Here is an 18,721-nt window from a genome sequence, read left to right as displayed (position 1 = left end):
GTGTGTGTGTATGTGTGTGTGTGTGTGGGAGGGAGAGACTGTGTGTGCGTGTGTGTATGTGTGTGCGCGTGTGGGAGAGAGAGAGTGTGTGTGTGTGGGAGAGAGAGACTGTGTGCGTGTGTGTGTATATGTGTGTGCGTGTGGGAGAGAGAGTGTGTGTGTGTGTTTGTGTGTGTGTGTGTGGGAGAGAGAGACTGTATGTGTGTGTGTGTATGTGTGTGTGTGTGCATGTGTGTGTGTGCGTGTGGGAGAGAGAGAGTGTGTCTGTGTGTGTGTGTGTATGTGTGTGTGTGGGAGAGAGAAACGGTGTGTGCGTGTGCGTATGTGTGTGTATGTATGTATGTCTGGGAGAGAGACCGTGTATGTGTAAGCTTGTGATTTCAAATAAACGTGTCGGACTATAACCTGGTGTCATGTGAAATTTTAAACCAGACAGGTTAAGCCTGATTAGGCATTGCCTTTGGAAACAAAACAGCAAATGGCTGCCACTTACTTTGTTGAGTTGTAACAATATCCGTACATGTGGTTTCAGTGTGTAAACAACTGGGCCCTATGTGTTAATGTACGTAGCTTCCAGTACAAGCAAGTACACCATACTGATAAAAACCGGAAGAACTGCAGATGCTGTAAATCAGGAACAAAAACAAAGTTGCTGGAAAAGCTCAGCAGGTCTGGCAGCATCTGTGAAGGAAAAAACAGAGTTAACTTTTTGGGTCCGGTGACCCTTCCTCAGAACTGATAGTGGCTGTTACCTGCCACTTTACCGCACCATCCTGCTCCCTGGCAAACATCTCTGTCTCTGGTTTGCTGCAGTGTTCCAGCGAAGCTCAGTGCAAGCTGGAAGAACAACACCTCATTTTCTGCTTGGGGAACCTACAGCCCTCCAGACTCAACATTGAGTTCAATAATTTTAGGGCCTAAACTCTCCCATGTCCCAGCCACGTACCCCACTCACCAGGCCTTGTTACCACATAGCCTGCCATTACACACCCCCTGTTGTTAGTCACTAACAGTCCCCATTAACAACTACTCACCCTCCCAGCCTGATCGTTAGCAACTCCTTTGTCTGTCCAACTGTCTTTCTCTCTCTTCGGGCTCTATCCGATCTTTTTCTGCCTACCCCACCCACCTCCCTATTTTCTGCATATAAACTGACGTTTTCCCAGCCACTATCAGTTCTGAGGAAGGGTCACCGGACCCGAAACGTTAACTCTGTTTTTCCTTCACAAATGCTACCAGACCTGTTGAGCTTTTCCAGCAACTTTATTTTTGCACCATACTGATACACTGACTGACAACCCTGAATTGGTTGTTGATGTAATTCTTTACATGCTTGGGATTAACATTTGATGAGTTAATGTTTGAAGGGTCACTGGATTTGAAACGTTAACTTTGCTTTCTCTCGACAGATTCTGCCGGACTTGCTGAGTTTTTCCAGCAATCTCTGTGTTTGTTTCTGATTCCTGGCATCCTCAGCTCTTTGGTTTTTGTTTCTGATTTCCAGCATCCAGAGTTTCTTTTTCTGTTTACAGAAATTCTTATATCATAAATCACATTATTAATTCTTTGACAGACAGTAGTGGTTGGATTTACAGCAGCATCCAGTTAGTGGTGAAGATCGCTTATGTTGTTACTGCTTAGCAGCAATGTGAAACAGCAAACAAAAAAACTCACCCGTTGCCCAAATACTCCTTGCTGAATATCATGCAAGTCATGAACAGGCAGAGGAAAGTCAATTTTGAATTCTGGATTTAGCTATCTGAAAATAGCCCAGTCTACCTCAGATTATCTTGGAAGGGTAATGTATCTCAAAAGTTTGAGCTCCTGGCCTTTGCCCCTGCTCTGGGATTCTCAGTCTCAGGCCACTCCAGAAATGTGGCCTCAGTAGGACCATTTGCACAGCTGCTGATGTACTATGCTTGGAATGTAGTGATGTCAATCACGCCTGCACATACACATTCTAGCTGGAATAGTCTGTCACGAGAAACTAACATCACCATTTATGTATGGTACAGTCAGCCATTTTGATGGGTGGATTTCCATTTATGCCCATTACTATGTTGAGTTGTAATTGAGTTCCTGATTTATAGCAGCTGCAGTTCTTTTGGTTTTTATTAGGCTATTTCCTGTTCCTATTTCTATGGTCTTATGAAATGAGATGCATTGGTTTTAATTTTCTATTATTAATTTGGGGGCAATCCATTAGACTGGAAAATAGCAAATTTAGCTCTTTCATTCAAAAAGGAAGGGAAAGCAGTAAAGAGCAGGTCAGTTACAGCATTTATTGAAGAAGTTACCACAAGCTACTTAAAAAACTTCAAAGTAATCAAGCCAAATCAACAGATCTTTTTGAAGGACAAATTATGTTTAACTGATTTTGGAGTTCTTTGCTTAAGTAACGTATTGTAGATATAAGGAGAACTGGTCGATGTACTGTACGTAGATTCCCAGGAAGTATTTGATTAAGGCATCACATCAAAGATTATTGCAGAAAATGAAAGCTCATGTTGTGGGAAATAACATATTGGTATGGATAGACTATCGGTTGGAAACAAAGAATAGGTGTAGAGGGGTTGTTTTACGGTCAGCAAGCTGTAACAAGTAATGGGCCACAGGGATCAGTGGGGCCTCAACTTTTACGACTTTGATGCACGAAGTGATGGTATGGTAGCTACATTTGCTGATGCCGGAAAGATTGTTAGAAAAGTAAATTGTGAAGATAATATAGGACACTACAGAGGGATATGGTAGGTTTCATGAGTTGGAAAAGATCTGGGAAAGGGAGTATAATATAAACGAGGAGCTGGACCTCGTTTTCTGGAGTAGAGAATTGGCCTCTCAAACCTGCTCTGCCATTTAATACGATAATGGTCAATCCTATTTTGGCCTCAACTCCATTTAGCTGCAATCTGTCCATAAGCCTTCAACCTATTACTAATAAAAATCTGTCAATCTCATCTTTAAATTTACTCAATGTCCCAGCTTTGACTCCATCTATACTTCCCATTGCCTTGGGAAAGCAACCAACATAATCAAAGACCCCTCCCACCCCAGTTATACTCTCTTCCACCCTCTTCCATTGAGCAGATGATATAAAAGTTTGAAAAGACATATGAACATATTCAAGAACGGCTTCTTCCCTGCTGTAATCAGACTTTTGAATGGACCTCTCAAATGTTAATTCTGATCTCTCTCTCCCTCTGTCTCCTGCAACTTCTCTGTGCCTGTAACACTGTATTTCACACTCTGTGCTGCTACCCTTATGCACTTTGTATGGTACAACCTGCCTGTAGAGCAAGCAAAACGACACTTTTTACTGTGTCTCAGTACTTGTGACAACAATAAAACAAATCAAAGCCACAGCATTACGGTGTAATAAATTCCACAGATTCACAACCCTTTGAGAGAAATAATTTCTCCTCATCTCTGTTTTAAATCTGCTACCCCTTATCCTAAAACAATGACCCCTCCTACATTACGTCTACCTTGTCAATCCCCTTTAGCATCTTATATATGTCAATGTGATTCGCTCTTTTAACTTCCACTTAAATGCACCTGTACTATTTGGTCCATCAAAATTCCCTGTGGTGGTGACTTCCAAATTCTCACCACTCTCTGGGTAGACAGGTTCCTTCAGGATTTCCTGATTTGATTTCTTGTTGACTATCTTATTGATGACCTCTAGTGATGCTCTTTCCCAAAACAAGAAATGTCCTCTCATCAAAACTTTTCAGAACATTAAAAGACCTTTCTTAGGTCATCCCTCAGCCTTTTCTTCAGGATTAAAATCCTTTCCTGAAGTATAAACCTACACATTTCTGGCATCATCCTTGTAAATCTTCTCTGATTCCCCTTTGCTATGCCCTTTCATAATATGGTGCTCAGAACTACTCACAGTACTCTCTGTGTGGTCTAACTAAGATTTGATATGGGCTTAGCATCACTTTGTTACTTTTAATGTTTTGGCTCCAGAAATAAAACTTCATGCTCGATCTGTTTGATTTGAATGGCCTTGCTAACCTGTGTGGTGCAACAATTTAGAGATTAGTGTATTTTTACTCGTCGTTTCTTTACCCTAGACAAGTACACTCCTGATTATGCAACCTCTCCCCTATTCTACCTATCAAAATATGCAACATCATATTTATCTGTGTTAAACTTCATTTGTGAATTATTGGCCCATTTTGCAGGTTCACCAGTGTCCCCCTGTAATGTGTTGTTTTCCATCTCAGTTTTGGCTATCCTTCCTTGCCCATCCTATGATTTAGTGTCATCCAGAAATTTTAAACGGTTTTTGACTCAAGTCCAATTGATGAATGTAAGTTGCGAATGGCAGTGGTCCCTGTACTGATCTCTGTAGAACACCAGTTTCCAATTTCTGTCACTCTGAATAACTGACCTTGAAGAGAGTTCCAAATACCCATGATCATCTCAAGTCTGGCTGTAACTGAACAATGTGGGAAAAATGTGAACTTGTCTATTTTGGCAGGAAGAACTTTTTAAAAAATCTATATTATCTAACTGGTTAGTTTGCAGGAGCAGCAGGTACTTAGAAAGACTACTAGAATTAGAAAGACTCCAATACTACTAAGGATGGGATGGTGGCTCACAGCACCAGGGACCCAGGTTCATTTCCATCCTTGGATGACTGACTGTATGGAGTTTTCATGTTTTCCCCGTGTTTGTATGGGTTTCCTCCCACAGTCCAAAGATGAGCAGTTTAGGTGGATTGGCGATGCTAAATTGCTCATAATGGCTGGGACATGCAAATTAGGTGGATTAGCCATGGGAAATGCAGGGTTACAGGGATGGGATGCTCTTTGGGGAGACAAAAGGCTTGATTCCACACTATAGGGAGTCCAGAATGTTATTACATATCGTGAGGGGAATTCAATGCAAAAGTAGGCAGGTTATACATTATTTATACTGGCACTAGAGGGTTACTACACTAATACCTAAGGGCTCATTTCAAGGGAAATTTGGACAGGCTAGGCTTGTATTTGCTGGAGTTAAGAAAAGTAGGAAGTGACTTAATTGAAACATCTAAGATGCTGAAGGTCCTGACATAGTGGATCCTTAAAAAGTGTTTTGTCTTGTAGGAGAATCTAGAATAGGAGGGGGTGGATGGAGAGGTCGCTGTTTAAACTCAAGGAGAAATCTTTCCCCCGCAATTGATTATGGGTCTTTGGAACTCTCTTCCTCAAAATCAGTGGAAGCACAGACTTGGAATATTTTCAAGACAGAGGTAGATAGATTCTTGATAATAGGCAGAAATATGGAGCAATCAGATTAGGCTTAAGGGACCAAGTGGCCTACTCCTGTTCTTGACTCATATGTTTGTAGGTAAGTCATTGACGTGTTTGTGGTGCTCACATCTCACACCAACCTGCAGTGTCTTTATAATTGTGATTCAGGTACATAGAGGAACGGAGGAGGGATCAAAGGGAGGACAGAGGGTGGGTTTTGGGGTATGATGGATTGAAGTGGGAAGGGCTTGAAGACAGTCAGTCAATTTAAAGAAATGAAAGACCTCTAAGGTGGGATCATTACTATCCATGTGTGCTTGTCTCAGAGTCTTGACTTGCGTAGTCTTCACGGGGATTGGAGCTGACCTACAACAACTTGATTATCGTTGTAGAGTAATCTTAGACAATCTCTCTCACAATGCATAGAATCGAGGGCCAGCTAAGCCTGTAAATTCAGTTATGTCCCACAAAGCGACAAGTACAGCACCAGACATGAACATTCTGTAAAGAACAGGCAAGAAAAAACTTTTATTTATTCATTTTGTGGAATGTAGGCATCGCTGGCTGGGCCAGCATTTATTGCCAGTCCCAAGTTGCCCTTGAGAAGGAGGAGGTGAGCTGCCTTCTTGAATGGCTGCAGTCCATCTGCTGTGGGTTGACCCATATTTCCATTAGGGAGGGAATTCCAGGATTTTGATCCAGCGACAGTGAAGGAACGGCAATATATTTCCATGTCAGGATGGTAAGTTGCTTGGAGGGGAGTTTGGAGGTGGTGGTGTTCCCATGTATCTGCTACCTTTGCCCTTTCTGATGGAAGTGGTCGTGGGTTGGAAGGTGCTGTCTGAGGGTCTTTGGTGAATTTCTGCAGTGCATCTTGTAGAGAGTACACACTGCTGCTATTGAGCCTGGTGGTGGAGGGAGTGGATGCTTGTGGATGCAGTGCCAATGAAGTGGGCTGTTTTTTCCCAGATGGTGTCAAGCTGCTTCAATGTTGTTGGGGCTACACTCATCCAGGCAAGTGGGAGGTATTCCATCACACACCTGACTTGTGCCTTGTAGCTGGTGGACAGGCCTTTTCCTTGAATTGGTCAGTGCATTGAGTATAGGAGCTGGGAGGTCATGTTGCAGGTATACAGGACATTGGTGAGGCCACTTTTGGAATACTGCATGCAATTCTTGTCTCCCTGCTATAGGAAGGATGTTGTGGAACTTGAAAGGGTTCAGAAAAGATTTGAGGATGTTGCTGGAGTTGAAGGGTTTGAGCTATAGGAAGAGGCTTAATAGACTGGGGCTGTTTTACCTGGAGCATTGGAGGCTGAGGGGTGACCTTATAAAGATTTATAAAATAATGAGGGACACAGATAGGGTAAATGGACAAGATCTTTTCCCTGTGGTGGGGGAGTCCAAAACTAGAGGGCATAGGTTTAAGGTGAGAGGGGAAACATTTAAAAGGGACCTAAAGGGCAACCTGTTCACGCAGAGGGTGGTACTTGTATGGAATGAGCTGCCAGAGGAAGTGGTGGAGGCTGGTACAATTACAACATTTAAAAAGCATCTGGAGGGGTATATGAATAGGAAGGGTTTAGAGGGATATGGACCAAATGCTGGCAAATGGGACTAGATTTATTTAGGATATTTGGTCGGCATGGATGAGCTGGACTGAAGGGCCTGTTTCCATGCTGTACAGCTCTGTGACTCTATAACACTTTGGGGAGTCAGGAGATGTGTTACTCGCCAGAGTATTGCTAGCCTCTGACCTGTTCTTGTAACCACTGTGTTTATGTAGTGAGTCCAGTTGAATTTCTGGTCAATGCCAACTCCCAGAATGTTGACCGTAGGAGATTCAGTAATGGTAACACCATTGAATATCAAGGGATGGTAGTTAGATCATCTCTGATTGGTGATGGGCATAGCCTGGCATTTGTGTGGCACAAATGTTACTTGCCACTTGTCAGCCCAAGCCTGGATATTGTCCAGAACTTGTTGCATTTGAATAAGGACTGCTTCAGTATCTGAGGAGTCACGAATGGTGCTGAACATTGTGCAATCATCAGTGAACATTCCCACTTCTGACCTTACGATGGTTGGAAGGTTATTGATTTAACAGCTGAAGATGGTTGAGCCTAGGACACTACCCTGAGGAACTCCTGCAGAGATGTCCCGGGGCCGAGATGACTGACCTCCAACAGCAGGTATCCTCTGCCAGGTATGACTCTAACCACTGGAGAGTTTACCCCCAATTCGCATTGATTCCAGTTTTGCTAGGGCTCCTTAAAGCCACATTCGGTTGAATGCAGCCTTGATTTTAAGGGCTGTCACTCTCACCTCACCTCTGGAATTAAGCTCTTTTGTCCATGTTTGAACAAAGGCTGTAATGAAGTCAGCAGCTGAGTGGTCCTGGTGGAACCCAAACTGGACGTCACTGAGCAGGTGCTGCTTTATAGTACTATTGATGACACCTTCCATCACTTTATTGATGATCGAGAGTAGATTGATGGGGCGGTGATTGACCGGGTTGGATTTGTCCTGCTTTTTGTGTACAGGACATACTGGGGCAATTTTCTACATTGCTGGGTAGATACCAGTGTTGAAACTGTACTGGAGCAGCTTGGCTAGGGGAGCGGCAAGTTCTGGAGCACAAGTCTTCAGTACTATTGCCGGAATGTTGTCAGGGACAGTAGCCTTTGCAGTATCCAGTGTCTCCAACCGTTTCTTGATATCATGTGAAATGAATCAAATTGGCTGAAGATTGGGATCTGTAATGCTGAGGATCACTGGAGGAGGCATTGATTCTTCCATGGTTGAGGAAATGGCCCTACAACTCCCTTTTAACCATCAATCCATGCCATGGAAGTGATGTATCAGTATATTTAGCTGTCTTCACAAGCAAGTGTCAGCAGATAATGTGGTGCACACATGAATAAAGCAAAATGAATGAAATGTGAAATGTTTACAATTGAGATTTGCATCTGAAAAACCACCTCTGCAACTTTTGTACCCTCAATATGTTTTTTATGTTAATGAGGATGGAGTTAGGCAGCAAAGGTGTGGCCTTTTTGTTTTTCATTTATTCACAGGTTGTGGACGTCACTGGTTAGACTAACATTTGTTGCCCATCCAAAGAGTCAGCAACATTGGAGTCACAGGTAAGGATGGCAGTTTCATTCCCCAAAGGACATTAGTGAACCAGATGGGTTTTTCTGAGAGCCAGCAATGATTGTCATTATTAGACTCCTAATTCCAGACTTTTATTTAATTCAAATATATGGTAGAATTCGAGCCTGGTCCCCAGAACATTACCTGGGTCCCTGGATTACCAGTCCAGTGATAATGCCACTAGGCCATTGCCTCCCCTGCTGAATAACCTCGATGAACAGTCTCCCTGATTGTCCAGGAGGGTCTTTTGTAGCTCCTCTGTAATTGTTGAATTGTTAGTGGACAGCGTCCCCGCTACGTGATCACCTGTGCAGGCCACCAACATTTTAAATGTTGATGGTAAGTTAATAGTTCATTGTACGCACTTCCACTGAAGCACTGCTCTGAGGGTGTACGGGCTCCTGAGGCATCACTGGAGAAGCTGGTTCAGAGGGGCTTTCAGAGGATTGGTGTTGGGAGTGGGTAATATCCTTAGGATGACCCATAGGGAGGATGGCTGTCACCCTGTCCTCCTCTCCCCCTCGGTGAAGTGTTCCAGAAAGTCTCCTAATGCCCTTTAGAGGACTGGTTTACAGATCAGACATCAGATCAACATGAAATGGTGTATATCCTTTTAAACAACACTTGAAATCCACATCAGTGCTGTGTTGACTCAATTGTCGTTGTTCAGAGAGTCAAGCAACAAAGTGTCTGCAGGCTCTTTAATAAGCATCAGCAGGTATTTGAAGTGATGATCTGCTCCTTAATGAGCCTCTATGCAGTTTCTAATGCAGGCCACAACTCCTGTAACGAAGTGACATTTGGCAGTAAAACATGGGCTAACCATGCAGTGCACAACTCCATCCTTAGTAACTGAACATGCTGCAGAAATAAGCTCACTGTCTTGCGTATATCCTGAACTGGACATGAACTCTTTGCTCCTTCCTCATGTTGCCACCAATTCCTTCACTATCTCCTGTTTCTCAGTGACTAGCGCTTAAGACATTACTGTCATACACCACGGAAACAGACTCTTCGGCCATGATGACCAGGTTTCCTAAACTGAACTAGTCCCATTGCCTGCATTTGGCCCTTATCCCTCTAAACCCTTCCTATCCATGTACCTGTCCAAACGTTGTAAACATACCCACCTATAGTGAACTTGACCAGAACATTGGATAGTTTCAAACCCTTCTCTGACTTATATTCTAGTGTTGGCTGTCATGTGGAGAGTTAAATTCCAGACTTTGGTCTTCGACACAGCTGCAAAAAACTCATTCATTTTCAAAGAAACGGTATCTTATGCAGCACTTTGCAACTCCCAGCTTTAACGTTAATATTAATAATTTGACACCTTAAATATATCTTCCAGTTGCTAAAGCAGGACCACAGAATTTCTGGGGATGAGTTGGAAGGATCAGGCTGGAGATGGCTAATCCATGAAACAACATTGTATTAGTATCTTCCTCATCGGCATAAAGTTAACCTTTTTTCTGAGTTACCTATCTGCAGTTGAGACATCTTGAAGCCATGAAATGTTGTCTAAGTTTGGCAGGAAGAATAGAAGACCAGTATAGTATATAACAAAAGACACTGCCATAAGCTGCAGCACAAAGGGATTGGGGATTCCTTGTGCATGAATCACAAAAAGGTAGCATCCACATTCTGCAGGTAATAGGAAAACAAATGGACTTTTGGTCTTCATTTCAAAGGGAATGTTAATGTGCAAGTATGTATGTCATGCTAAAACTGTACAAGGTATGAGTTATGCCACACCTGGAAATACTGCAAACGGTTTTGGTCCCTTTTCTAAGGAAAGATATTACTGGTGTTGGAGGCAGTCCCGAGAATGGTCACTGGGCTGATCCTGGATACGGAGGGATTTTCTAATGAGGTTGGTCTTGTTTGCATTGTTCTCAACTCCAGTGAGAGGAGACCTTATCGAAACACATTGATTCTTAGGGGCTTGACAGGGTTGATGTAAAAAAGGTGGTTCACCTTGTGGGAGAATCTAGAGTAGAGGGCATGATCTCAGAGTAAGGGGTCACCCATTTAAGACGGAGATGAAGAAGTTTCTTCTGTCGAAGGTAATGAATCTGTTGAACTCTTTTTCACAGAAGGCTGTCAAGGCTGGGTCATAAAACATTCTCAAGGCTGCAATAGACAGATTTTTAATCAGTAAGGGAATCAGGGTTATAGAGAAAAGACAGGAAACTGGAGATGAGGATTATCAGAGCAGCCATGATCTTGATGAATAGCAAGCAGACTTAGCAGGCTGCATGGCCTACTTCTGTTCTATGTCTTATGATCTTGTAGTTCCTTCTTTCTCATGGCCTTTTCACTGTTTTTGTACCTGAAGTGTGCAGTGTAGAGCTGGCAAGAACAGGTCTAAACTTCATACATTTCATTGTATCATCAGGCTACCCTTTCGGAGAGATAAAATACCCTCTTTGGATCTGGCCGGAAACAGTTTTGGGGTAGGTAAGATGTTGTTTGGATCTGTTAGAAGTAGGCAAAGATGTGCATATAAAGTGCATAAGCTCATTCACACCAAGCTCAATGGAACTGTCACCAGACTTGTCAAGATCACTAGTCAAAGCTGTCACCAGACCTGTCAAAGGGACTGGTCAAAGTGCCAAGACGACCTGTCAAAAACACCTGTCAAGGCTTTTAAATATTTCTGCTTTATATCTTTGAAAAAAAAGTGTTTAAAAAACAAAAGCCTGCGATTTCAGTACTTATGTAGGTTTCAGGGTTTCCATTACTGGTTTAGTGCTGTATGGTGGATTTCATTAGCATATTAACACAGTAGTTGCTTTCCATTTCACAGTTTCATTGACAGCAAATGGTTATAGATTCTCTGTTACAGACTTATAAACTTAATTCTTGTTGCTATGATGAATTGTGCATTTGAATGAAATGTTTGTTGTTATAAGGCCTATTTAGTTAATGAAATGTAAATAGGATTTTGTGGATTTTTTCCAGTTTTTTTATTACCATGAGATGTGGGGATCACTGGCTAGGCCAGAATTTATTGCTTATCTCCAGCAAAGACCATAAATTTTTACACTTAGAAATTTACTTTACAGAATTTTGTTTTGTCTCAGCTGCGGATCCTATGAACTACTGATTATGGATACGGGGTAATTTGGCAAGCAGTTGTGTGTCTGGGGCTAGCATTGGCACTGACAGCATAGGAGTTATAAAGGACCTTGAGCTGGGGAGCAGGGCATAGCATGGGGCCCATAGAGATTGTTTGGGAGACAGAAGAATTTCTGGTATGGGGAAGCATTAGGGGCTTTTGAGGGGTATATAAATGTTACCTGGGTTTTGAAAGGGCAGGTTGGGAAGATGAGTGGCATCATTTGGATTTGGGGAGTGTATATGTGGGGGCTAAAGGGATGTTTCATGCTTTATTGTTTATCTTTAAACTTCTCCATGAAACTGGATGTCTGAAGCAGGTCTTTCACTCAGCCCACCTCCCAGACTGGCAGCCTCCTTTGTTCTTCCATGGTCCCTCAGTCCGATTTCTAATCCAGCCAGCATATCCACCAGGACCGGAGATCTAATGTCTAGGCACTAACTTTTTAAAAGATCAGATTCACAAAAAAAAGTATTCTCCTATCTCTGCATACTGCCCCTTGAGTGAAATCCTGACATCCGTCTTTGGTGTAGTTGCATCTCAAGTTATATTAACCTTGATCAAATTTGTGACTAGTGTTCCTTGTTGGTCCTGCAATGTCCCAACTTTAAAATTCTCCTCCTCGTTTAAAGTCCTGTTTCAGTCTCTTCCCTTTTCCAGTCTTTCACCTTCTGGGAACTCTGCTTTTCTCCAACTCTGGATACCTCCATGAAGATCCCCTACTCCACCAAAGGTGAAGCCATCTGGACCATAAGCTGTTCCCACTTTCTCTCAGTCTGCAAAATATTCCTTAAAACCTACCTCTTTTGGACAGGTGATTGACCAACTTGTCTTAATATCTGCCTCTTGAGATCAGCAAATTTTATTTGACGATTGAACATTTTATAAAGGTGTTATGTAAATACAACTTTGCCACCATATAAATGCAACCTTTTGGTTGTTAAACATTTCCTTTTGCAAACTTGGTGGGTCCTGGAGGGACATTGTTGTCTTTAAGTACAGAATATTCCAGTGTGTAACGTAGTGAAACTGAGATAAAAATTTCTTAGGATAGTTGAGGGGGAAAATAAAAACAGACAAGGCATTCGAATTTTTAAACATTTTTTAAATATTCAACAACAGTATTGTGTATCAATCAAAAAAAAAGTAAATTACTTACAGGCAACAAAGATTTGCAAACAAATCTTACAGTATAATTTCCACCACAGTTATTTAAAAAGAACATTTCAGTTGGACACTGTGGTGCTTTTCCTTTATGTACAAAGGTAAACTGAAACAATACATGGGAATTTCATAAAGCTTCTTTCGTAGCTGTGAAACAAAAAGGGCAAGTGGGAGGTGAAGTGGAAGTGAGGAGAACAGCTGTTTAACAGAAACAAAGCCAAGCTCAACATCTAGGACTGTCCTGTGTGCAATGAAAGGGGTACATTAACAGTCTCAGTTGAGTTCAATTGGGAATTAAATCCCTTATGAAGAATCAGACCAAACAAGTGTTACCTTGTCTGTAGATCAGAGGTTCATGTATTGTGTCTAACAGTAGATCTAGCTTACTCAGTACATTCTACAATATAAAGGGGCCACACTTACTCTAGTTATGACACTGTCACGTATACAGTGTTGTTCTCATCAATGAAACTATTCATCTATCCTTTACCATCAAATGTGAGAGAGTCAGTGAAGGTTAGCTGCTCTAAAGGAAAAAGTTCATATGTTGTTGGCACTTGTCTATTACACTCCTCCATATTACAAGAAGGAGAAAAAGTGTTAAGATGACCAGAGAAACGATAGCATCTTGTTTTAAATGAAACTAAATGTAACAACTGCTGCTAAAATGTGAAGGCCAGATCACAGAGTTTGCACAATGTAGCATCAATCGCAGCAGTTATTTGCCCCACTGTTTCACTTTCGATATTAGGTACATAAAAGGTAATGAAAACAGTGCTGTTGAGGCTGGCTGTGGAAAGAAAATTTCAAAGAGATAGATTTTTGTTCGATAAAAGCATGAAGGTTTATGGAAACAACATAGGTACTGGGTATGGATCAGCCATGATCCAAATGGCAAGATGGAACAGGCACAAGGGGCCGAATGTTTCCTACCATATCCGCTTTTCCTACCATTTCTCAGTCTATTCCACATGTACCACAACGTGTATCTGCCTCCACTGAGTTGGAAGCACCCCTTTAAGGTAGTGGCCCCTATACAACACAGAGCTAGAGAAGGGGAGGCACGTGGAACAGTGTCATTCCTGACAACAGACTTTACGAAGGAAAATAGTCCAGATCATTTTAAAACAGGATGCCCTAGTGCTACAGAATTCAATGCTCAACTGGTATAGATCATGATCACATGCTGCAATTGCAACTACATTCAGTCTCCCAGGATCTAATCAAATGTGGAAGGCTAGATATCAAAGCAACATCAACGTAAATGTGTGCTCATTCCACTGTGATAACGATAAAGTCTATTTTAATTTATCAATCAGGACGGTGGTCTGATGTAACCTTAACAAGAGATCTGTTAGTGATCAGAGAGAAAGACTGCATGGATGGTCATAGCTTTCAATGCTTCACCTCTATGAATTATACAAATCTGGCCTGTGAATGTTGGCACTCATACATAAGTGGTGAGCATTGGAAGGTTTTTTTTTGACCATGAGTGTAGCAGTGAAAACTGACCCTATCTTCTCCAGTGTTCACATGCACTTTCCTTCGTTTAAGGATCATTCACTAGGTGTCAGACTTTAGACCATGCCTGATACCCAACCCTCCCCAGAGCTGCGCAAGTCAATTATGCAGCCTCAGTTGCTACCCCATCTGAAACCAACAATCTCAGCATTGACCATGGATTGAACGAGAAACCTTTTTGGTCTCTCTGGTGCCTCAGCTGTTTGACCACCTGACAAATCAGGTGATGCAGCATCGACATTTTAATGCAAGAAACATACTACTAACTCCCTGAGCTGCGTGATTTGCAGCACAACCATACAAGCTCCTGCAAATAACTTGATGGTTGTTAAGATAACGACAGTTTCAGTATTAACAAGATTAGTGCTGGACCGAACATGATTCTGCCCTGACGCAAAGTTGCTCCTTCCTCTTCCAACTCTTAAGCTAATACAAAATCGGTGAAATTGGGGTAAATATACACCTTGCACAATATCACCTAGGTTGCTTATTATACACCCCACCTGATAAGCCATTCCACTGCCTTCAATGGAGCTTAAATCAGACAGTAGTCTAACAGACAGTTGATGAGATTTTGATCGTTTAACACTTAGCAAAGACTAATTACTACCCCAATAAGTTGTGTGTGGCTGGAAGTCATTTAGATGGAACAAGATTTGAGGGGCTGAACAGTCTCGTCCTGCTCACATGTTCCTAAATAGGGTGAGAAATTTGGCCACACATCACTTCCCTGGCATCACATGGCTTCATTCACATCCAAAAGCCACAAAAGGTATGTGCTACACACATCCCAGGTGGGGACGTGAGACAGACTTGGGCTAGTGAGAACACCTGAATGAGTTCATTGTGGTCTGAATGCTGACACTCTCCTCGCCGTTGTGCTACAATCCTATTCATTCAGTTTGATAAATTCCTGGAAGGTTTCCCCTTCCTCTTGTTGCTTGTGTTTAGTGCAAAAAAAAAATTGGGAGTCGGTCCTTCATTACGACATGGTCGCCCACACCACAGTTTAAAAGCATATAAACAGTTCAAATATTTACCTTCATTTTCATCGTGTAATAATACACAACTTGGGAGCAAATTGTTTGCAGCTCTTGACACATGCAACATCATGCCCAATAATCCTCGAGTTTGAGGGTAATGTCTTTTCAACACATTCCAAAATGAAGAGGCTCAAAAACAATGTTTGAATAGCTTAACCTCCTCATCAAGTCAGTTCTCAAATAAAAATGAAACAAAGGAAACACAATTGGTTATTCCTTGTTATTTGTTTTCCCCCTAACCCGCTGAAAACCCACACCTCAGTTGAGGTCCAACAGAGAGCCTTTAGTGACATCACTAAAATACTTAGAACAAAGTGCCTTGTGGAGTCGTCGATCCCAGGTGATACCAGCCAACAATTTTCTGGTTCAGGTTGAAGTCCTTGAGGTTAATGTACACCTCGCCGAGCATTATGTTTTCCCGGAACGCTTCCTCACTCAGCACACGCAAGTGAATAACACGCTGCTGAACATCTCCTTTGGGAATACCATCGTACACCAACTGGAAGACAAATAGGAATTTTTTTTCAATGTTCAGACTGTAATTTACAAACTCAGCAATATTATTTTTCAGCAAGATACATTTTTGTCACATCTCTCTGAGACACATGGATACAATGCCCTCCCACCTAATTCTCCAATCCTCACTTCCCCAATGGCTATCTTTACTCTACTGTGTTTCTTCTAAGCTTCCTCAGATACGGTTTCTGTGAGGAAATGCTCTACTTTTGTAAACTTAACTGGCCTCACCACATAAATGCAGTTGCGTCAAGAGCAGGTCAGAGGCTAGGAATACAGTGGCGAGTAACTCATCGTCTTCTGACTCCCTAAAGCCTGTCCACCATCTACAAGGCATAAATGATGGAATAGTCTCCACTTGCCTGTCCTTCAGCCTACATGAATGCCTATCATTTGAATAAGGGTCAAGAGATAAGGACTGAGTTGTTTGGTGACAATGATCTTTCAGATTTAAACTTTGATTGTCAAGGGAGAACAAAATTACTTTTATGAGGTAACTGGGTGCCAGTTTGTTCAATAGAGAATTTGGTTATGTGCAGTTAATCCAAAGAAATCTATGAAAAGATGGTAACAAACTAAAGGGTTGGAGACAGGGATGCAACTTTGTGCTGGTGTATGTTACAGACATGCAATAACACATGTACTCAGTATTTTGCTAAACTTATTCACAACTTTTAAAAGCAAGGATTAAAACTTCAATTTTAATTTCAATTCAATTATTTGTCACAAATTAAATGTATAAACGAATTAACAAAACTGACATTTCATTCAGTTGATTGAACCTAAAACCTGGACACCTGCCAATCTTTCTCAACTTTGTGACAGTGTTTTAATTGCATGATTCCAAAGATCCTCTGCAAACTGGCCCTTCAGCATCCTGCTTTTAGCTTCCTCACAGGAACTCTACCTGAATGTCTCCACTGCATGTATTCTTGGAATATTCAATACACCTACCATTTCATTATATGTTGGGTTACAAGTCTTTCGAGCTACTTTAGTCTTTCGCTTGCTTGTTTTCTGAGGATCCGGCAGTAGATAAATTTTCACGTAAGGATCAGGATCAGTCCCATCCTGCAAAACCTGTGGTAACAAAGACGATGCAGTTAGTTTCATTGAAGTTGGTAAAACCCTGTTTAATTGAGATGCAGAGACGTCTAATACAACATGGGAAACACCAATCTGGACGATTATGAACTCCATTTTAAATCAAAAATAAAAGACTATAACCCACAAAGATCCTTCAACTGTGAGAAATGAAGAGGCATTTGAGTCCCAAAATGAATCATTATGTTGCTCTAAGCAACAATGTGAAAAGCCTTAGAGGGAAAGATTAGCCTTGCGAAGAATTTTAAAATGCCAACATGGGAACAGTTTGTTCCTGTTCACATGGGGTGTCTGGAGGACACAAATATGCGGTCCATTTACTTGGCAGTAAATCAGATCCATGTCGGAAAACATCAGATCTTCAGCAACTTGGAATGATCTTAAATACTGACCAACTAAGAACATTTAGGCAAAATGCCAAACGTCAGAGAAATCAAAAGATCTTCATACTACTTTTTTTAAAGGCTTTAAACTGTATCTATTTTTATTCAGACAGTAACCTGGACTGTCCTTTTGCCTGACCAATAATTTATAGCCACTGAGATACTTACCAAGCCTCGAATGTGCATCACCATGATAAAAAGCTTGTCATTCTTGTAAGAGATGGATAGCTTCACTTCTCCACCAACCTTCCCCATTGGTGGTGTTGGAGGGACATCTTTGGAGAAATGAAAATTAAGTATAGAAGGATGAGAACATGCATATGGAATGAATTGTCCCCAGACAAGTAGTGACTATGAACACTGCAATGACTGTTCAACACCCAAAGTATAAAGAGAAACTTAAATCTGATCAGAATCTATCTTTCTATGCTTTTCTAATCCAAATATTATTTAGCAGGAACTCAGGTCTGGTAGCATCTGTGGAGGGAAAGCAGAGTTAACATTTTGAATCCAGTGACCCTTCTTCAGAACTTTTCTGAGGTAGGGTCATCGGACCTGAAACATTAACTCTGATTTTTTCTTCACAGATTTGCCAGACCTGCTGAGCATTTCCAGCAACTTCTGTTTTTGTTCGTTCTTCAGAACTGCCAGACTTGGTAAGTATCGCAGTGGTTACAAGCTCTGAAGAAGAGTCACTGGACTCAAAGTATTAACTTTGCTTTCTGTTGACAGATGCTGCCAGGCTTGCTGAGTATCTCTAGCAATTTCTGTTTCAGATTTCTAGCAACCAGATTTCTTGGTTTTACAATGTTTCACAGGCTTAGGGACATCAGAACAGGGACTGGCATTGAAGTGACCAAGGGGTTATTCATTAAATATAGACATGAGTGCAGCCAGAAATAACATAAACTGAGGTCAGCAGCTGTAACGGACTATGCCTCAAAAACAACAGCATATAAATAATGCTCAATGGATGAAAAAGCAAGTTCAAATCTTGTGGTCTACTTAGGACTCCTCTTTCTTTTAACTGTTACTGATTTTATGTTGGGATCATTAGCATAGGCACTGGACTCCAGCCTGCATTGGCATGTGAAAACAGAAACATATTCTTGAAACCAGTAAGCACTTCCCAGATTTAGCAATATTTCATAAATTAGCAATTGTCTTTCATAATGTGATGTTACAGGAAAGCCTGGCTGAAGTTTCAGTTTTGGTTTATTGAAGAGTTAGTGAGATTGAAGAAAGTAGAAGAATGGCATTGAGTAATAACTGAGGTAGTGCATAAACAGGCCACTGCAGAAATGGTGTTAATCTTTCTGATGAAGAGTCACACCAGACTTGAAATATTAACTCTATTTCTCTCCACAGACATTGCCAGACCTGCTGAGTTTCTCCCACATTCTGTGTGCTTGTTTCAGATTTCCAGCATTCAAAGAATTATGCTTTTATTCGATAAATGTTCATGGG

The 18,721-nt window shown here is 41.5% G+C and overlaps 1 protein-coding gene across 1 annotated transcript in view; it reads right to left on the bottom strand.

Moving 5' to 3' along the window:
• Positions 1-12,607: 12,607 nt before the first annotated feature.
• Positions 12,608-18,721, bottom strand: part of pik3c2b (phosphatidylinositol-4-phosphate 3-kinase, catalytic subunit type 2 beta) — a 126,592-nt gene continuing 120,478 nt past the window's right edge. Inside the window, exons 20-22 of the mRNA XM_048611807.1 lie at positions 17,423-17,529; positions 16,722-16,847; positions 12,608-15,750 (exon numbers count right to left, since the gene is read on the bottom strand). Of these exons, the coding sequence (XP_048467764.1) occupies positions 15,556-15,750; positions 16,722-16,847; positions 17,423-17,529 (428 nt within the window). The 3' untranslated portion in view covers positions 12,608-15,555. The remainder of the gene's footprint in view (positions 15,751-16,721; positions 16,848-17,422; positions 17,530-18,721) is intronic.

Source organism: Rhincodon typus, chromosome 25 (assembly GCF_021869965.1).
Source record: "Rhincodon typus isolate 14 chromosome 25, sRhiTyp1.1, whole genome shotgun sequence".
Classification (NCBI taxonomy): domain Eukaryota; kingdom Metazoa; phylum Chordata; class Chondrichthyes; order Orectolobiformes; family Rhincodontidae; genus Rhincodon; species Rhincodon typus.
This window is presented reverse-complemented; position numbering and strand designations above follow the sequence as displayed.